Source organism: Dama dama, unplaced genomic scaffold (assembly GCF_033118175.1).
Source record: "Dama dama isolate Ldn47 unplaced genomic scaffold, ASM3311817v1 ptg000440l, whole genome shotgun sequence".
NCBI classification, from domain to species: domain Eukaryota; kingdom Metazoa; phylum Chordata; class Mammalia; order Artiodactyla; family Cervidae; genus Dama; species Dama dama.
This window is the reverse complement of record NW_026871104.1, coordinates 1,328-6,892: the sequence shown is the minus strand read 5'-3', so window position 1 is coordinate 6,892 and position 5,565 is coordinate 1,328. Positions and strand designations below refer to the sequence as shown.

At 37.2% G+C, this 5,565-nt stretch overlaps 1 protein-coding gene across 1 annotated transcript; it reads left to right on the top strand.

The window, feature by feature from the left end:
• Positions 1-677: 677 nt before the first annotated feature.
• On the top strand, positions 678-5,291 carry LOC133053851 (phosducin-like protein 2; the record flags this gene model as incomplete). Its single annotated transcript, XM_061138278.1, has 3 exons — positions 678-940; positions 4,708-4,760; positions 4,992-5,291. Coding segments are annotated over exons 1-3 (616 nt in total), but the record flags the coding sequence as incomplete, so codon positions are not given.
• Positions 5,292-5,565: the final 274 nt, after the last annotated feature.

The window sequence follows — 5,565 nt, the reverse complement described above, 5'->3', positions numbered from 1 at the left end:
ATGCGCGTCTTCGCGTGAACCTGGGCGACGGGGTGACTCCATCTGTTCATATGTGGACAGGCGAGTCTTTCTATACATATATAATATATATATATATATATATATATATATATGCATAAATACAAATATATTTGTATAGATGCGTATGTGCATCCATACACGCAGGTATACGCATATGAATGTATGTATATGTATATATATATATATATATATGTACATAGATACAGGTACATGTACATACAGATATTATCTCTGTATATACGCATACATACACACAGGTATATGCGTACGTATATGTATATATGCATATACATATATATTTATATATATATGTATATATTTCTGTACAGCTGCGCGGTCTGTATACTCGCCATGCGGTGCCGTATTTTCCCCTTTTCTGTTTCTCCAAAATTTGTCGAAGAAGATGTCAACAGCGAGTCCAGAAGTTTGCATACGTATATGTATATGTATATATGTATATGTACATAGATAGAGTTACATGTACCTACATGTACACCTCTCTATATACGCATACATACACACAGGTATACGCATACGTATATGTGTATATGTAAATATATGTATGTATATATATGTATATATATATATTCCTATACAGGTACACACTGTCTGTATACTCGCCATGCGGTTTGTTTCTCCAAAACTTGTCGAAGAAGATGTCAACAACGAATCCAGAAGTTCGTGAAACCGAGTGGGACTCGCTGCAGCGAAAGTTTGGAAATCTGCCGCCGCTGCCTCCACGCGAGACGGAGGAGCAACTGACGCGGCGGGCCGTCAACGCTGCTGAATCCATTGATACACTCGCCCATAAGAGTCTACGAGAACTAGCGAATCTCGAGGATGATGTCGATGAAGATATACTGGAGAAATACAGAAGGAGACGGATTGCTGAAATTCGAAGGAAAAAACAGCTGGAGAGGTGCGTCAGCCATACGGAACTCTTCCGGCGATCTATGTACACATATATATATATATATATATATATATATATATATATGTATATATATACATATATATATATATATATATGTATATACGTGTATGCTTTGTATTATATATAAGCATACGTGTGTATATATATCTATCATAGCTGCATAGCGTGAGGAGGTCTCCTGCATAATACTCGATAGATACATACCGCATATATGTGCATGTATATATATATATATATATATATATTTGATACACTCGCGCATAAGAATCTACGGGAATTAGCGAACCTAGACGATGACGTGGATCAGGGTGTTTTGAAGGAATACGTACGACGACGAACTGCTGAAGTAAGAAGAAAACAACAGCTGGAGAAGTACGTCAGCGACGCGGAATCTTTCTGGTGATATATATATATATATATAAATGTATATATATGTGTATGCATATGTATGTATACACGTACACATATATACATATGTATATATGTATATGCTTATATGTGTGGGTAGATATATACATATATATATATATATATATGTATATTCCCTATGTACGAAAGTATATACATATACATATATATATGTATATATGTATATCATACCTGCATAGCATGAGGAGAACCCCTACGTAATACTTTATACCTACGTACCGCATACAAATATACACATACATATATATATATATATATATATATATATATATATATATATATAAATACATACTGCTACCTGATACACGCGGGCACCAATACGTGCGAGATTGTGCCACTTGCTAGGATGACGCGGATCAAGATTTATCGAAGAGATACATAAGGAGACGTATTGCTGAAATAGGTAGAGGAAACCGACTGGAGGGGTATGTCAGCGATGCAAGAGCATTCGAGTTATAAGCATATATATATATATACACATGTATACCTGTATATATGTATACAAATATGTATCCACATGTACAAATATATATCTATTTTATACATGTATATGTATATATATGGGCGCATATCGTACCTGCGAAGCGCGAGAAGAGCCGCTGCGCAATACCGAAAAAATACATAGCGCGTATATACATATGTAGTATTAGTAAATACACACACGTATATATGTATATATATATATATATATATATATATATATATATTCAACCGCATAGCATGGGGAGAAACGCTGCGTGATACTTCCTAAATACACAACGCATATATCTGTATATATATATATATACATATCCATATATTTGTGTGTATATATATATATACATATACATATATGTATTTGTATAGATCTACGTTCAGTGAGAGAAGCTTTTGTCAGGTAATCGGGGAACTGCCGTGTGACGTCACGACGCGTGTCTGCCCCCATATATATATATATATATATATATATATATATATATATATATATATATATATATATAATGTCTCTAAATATGCATATATATATACATATGTATGTGTCTAAATATGCATATATACATATATATACGTATCCATTCGATACACTGGCACACAAGAGTCGACGGGATTGAGGGGTGCGGGAGGCCCCAGGCAAGTCCCCTTATCTTTCTGCGAAAGCCTATACGATTCTAGTAGCTCTACCGTCCGTTCGTGTCGTATTCGTTGGTATTACGCGCTGGCTGTCGCAGATTTGGAGAAGTTTATTACGTGAGAAAAGATGATTATTGACTTTCTGGTGTCGTTCATTATGATGTATCGGTTGCTGCGTATATGGTGAGGGGAATGTATATGCATATATATATATATATATATATATATATATATATATATATGTGTATATATATGTATACGTATGCATGCAGAAAGATGACTGACATTGTGGTCTTATATGTGATAACGGATCGTTTGCTGCAGGCACTGTGACGTGTCTGTCTTATTCTTAAGTCTTATGCATGGCTGCTGCACGCGTACGTATGTGTATATATATGTAGGCAAACAAAAGAAGAGTGACTGCCGCAGATTTGGAGAAGGTTATTACGTGAGAAAAGATGATTGACTTTCTGGTGTCGTTCATAATGATGTATCGGCTGCTGCGTATATGGTGAGGGGAATGTATATGCATATATATATATATATATGTATATATATATATATATATGTGTATATATATGTAGACGTATGCATGTAGAAAGATGACTGACATTGTGGTTTTGTATGTGACAACGGATCGTTTGCTGCAGGCATTGTGACGTGTGTGTCTTATTCTTAAGTGTTATGTATGACTGCTGCACGCGTATATATGTGTATATATATGTAGGTAAACAGAAGAAGACTGACTGCCGCAGATTTGGAGAAGGTTATTACGTGAGACAAGATGATTGACTTTCTGGTGGCGTTCATAGTGATTTAACGGTTGCTGCGTATTTGGTGACGTGCATGTATATGCATATATATATATATATATCTCTATATATATGTATATCTATCTATCTATACATATATATACATGTATCTATACATATATATATATCTTTGTATGTATATACATATGTATATGTAAGCATGTATAAAGATGATTGACTTGCTGGTGTCGTTCATAATGATGTATCGGTTGCTGCGTATATGGTGACGTGCATGTGTACGCATATATATATATATATATATATATATGTATATATATATATATATATGTATATGTATGCATGTACACAAAGATGACTGACTTTGTGGTGTTGTTTATAATGGCGGATCGCTTGGTGCAGGCAGGGTGACCTGTATGTCTTATTCTTACGTATTAGGTATAGCTGTTGCAGGCGTATATATATATATATATATATATGTACTTATATGTATGTAAGCAAAATAAGACTGACTTTGTGGTGTTGTCTATAGTTCTGTATCGACTGCTGCAGGCACGGTGAAAACTTCGTCTTATTCCTTCGTAGTATGCGTGGCTGCTGCTGGTTTGGAGACGTTTATCACGTGGGCGAAGACGACGTTGTGAGGGAGTGATGCACGCCTTTTCTTCTCTCGCCTTCGCTGTTTCTCTTGTATCATGAATACAGTGCTGCAGTGATGAAGAGGTATATGAGGTAGTGGAAGAACATGAATCTGTGGAGGTATTGATGCGTGCGTCTTCCATCGGCAATGTCCTCGTCTTTACTGTTATGTCTCGACAGCCGCAGGGATGGTGAGGTGTATGTCCTATTTTTTAATATCATTCGTGGCTGCTTCAGGTATGACGGATTCAATATATATACATATATATATATATACATATATATATCTATATCTATATATATCTATATGCATACACATATATGTATGTATGTACACAAACACGTAGGTATTTATATATATATATATGTATCTATATCTTCTTTAGTATTGTTTATGAGGTGTTATTCTTTTGTACTATGTACAACTGCTTCAGATTTGGATAAGTTTATCACGTGGGGAAGAACGACTTCGTGGCAGAAGATGAGTCTGTGGAGGTAGTGATGCGTGCGTCTTCCATCGCCCATGTCCTCTTCTTTACCATTATGTCTCGACAGGCGCAGGGATGGTGAGGTGTATGTCCTATTCTTCACTATCATTCGTGGCTGCTTCATGTAGGGCGGAATCAATATATATATATATACATATCTATATATGTATATATATATATGTATATATCTATATGCACACACATATATGTATGCGTCTATACAAACACGTGTATACATATATATATGTATCTATATCTTCTTCTTTAGTGATATTTATGGGGTCTTATTCTTTCGTCTTCTGTACGGCTGCTCCAGATTTGGAGAAGTTTATCACGTGGGGAAGGACGACTTCGTGTCTGAAGTGACGCGTGCGTCTGCGGTGGACCCCACGCAGCGCAGTCGCGGGGAGGAGCCGGGCAGAGAGGGGGAGAAAGAGAAAGAAGAAGAAAAAGACGAAGAGGAAGAAGAAGACGAGGAAGGCAGACGCAACCGCCGCGCAGGTAGATCTACTACGTCTTCCGCCTTGTGGGGTCCTGATGTTTCTTCTTCTTCATCTTCCTCCGCCTTTGGTGCTGCTGCCGTGGCGCCTGCAAACACAGAGACCGGCTCCCTCAAAGGCAGCAGCAACTGCGGCGGCACGTGGGTGGTCGTTCACGTCTACAGAGACAGCGTTCCCGCCAGTGAAGCCTTGAATAATATTTTGCCTGAAGTGGCAAGGAGACACAAAGAAGTCAAATTCGTGAAAGCCAGGGCGGAAGACGTTATACCTGATTATCCAGACAACAAAATTCCCACCGTCCTGCTCTATCGGGGGGGCTCTTGTCTAACGCAGCTCATCGGAAGACAAAGAGAATGGGGCGCAGAGAAGGCCACAATCGCCAAATTCGAGAAAGTACTAGGTAGGGTTCCACTGGTGCAGCAGATGCACATATATACGTATATCTATATATGTACATATATGTATACATACATATATATATGGAGATGCAGATGTATCCGTGCGTCCATACATCTACAAGGCAACAATTGCCAAATTCGAGAAAGTACTAGGTAGGGTTCGACTGGTGCAGCCGATGCACATATATACGCATATCTATATATGTACACATATGTATACATGTATATATATATATACATATATATATATATATATACAGGGAGATGCAGGTGTAT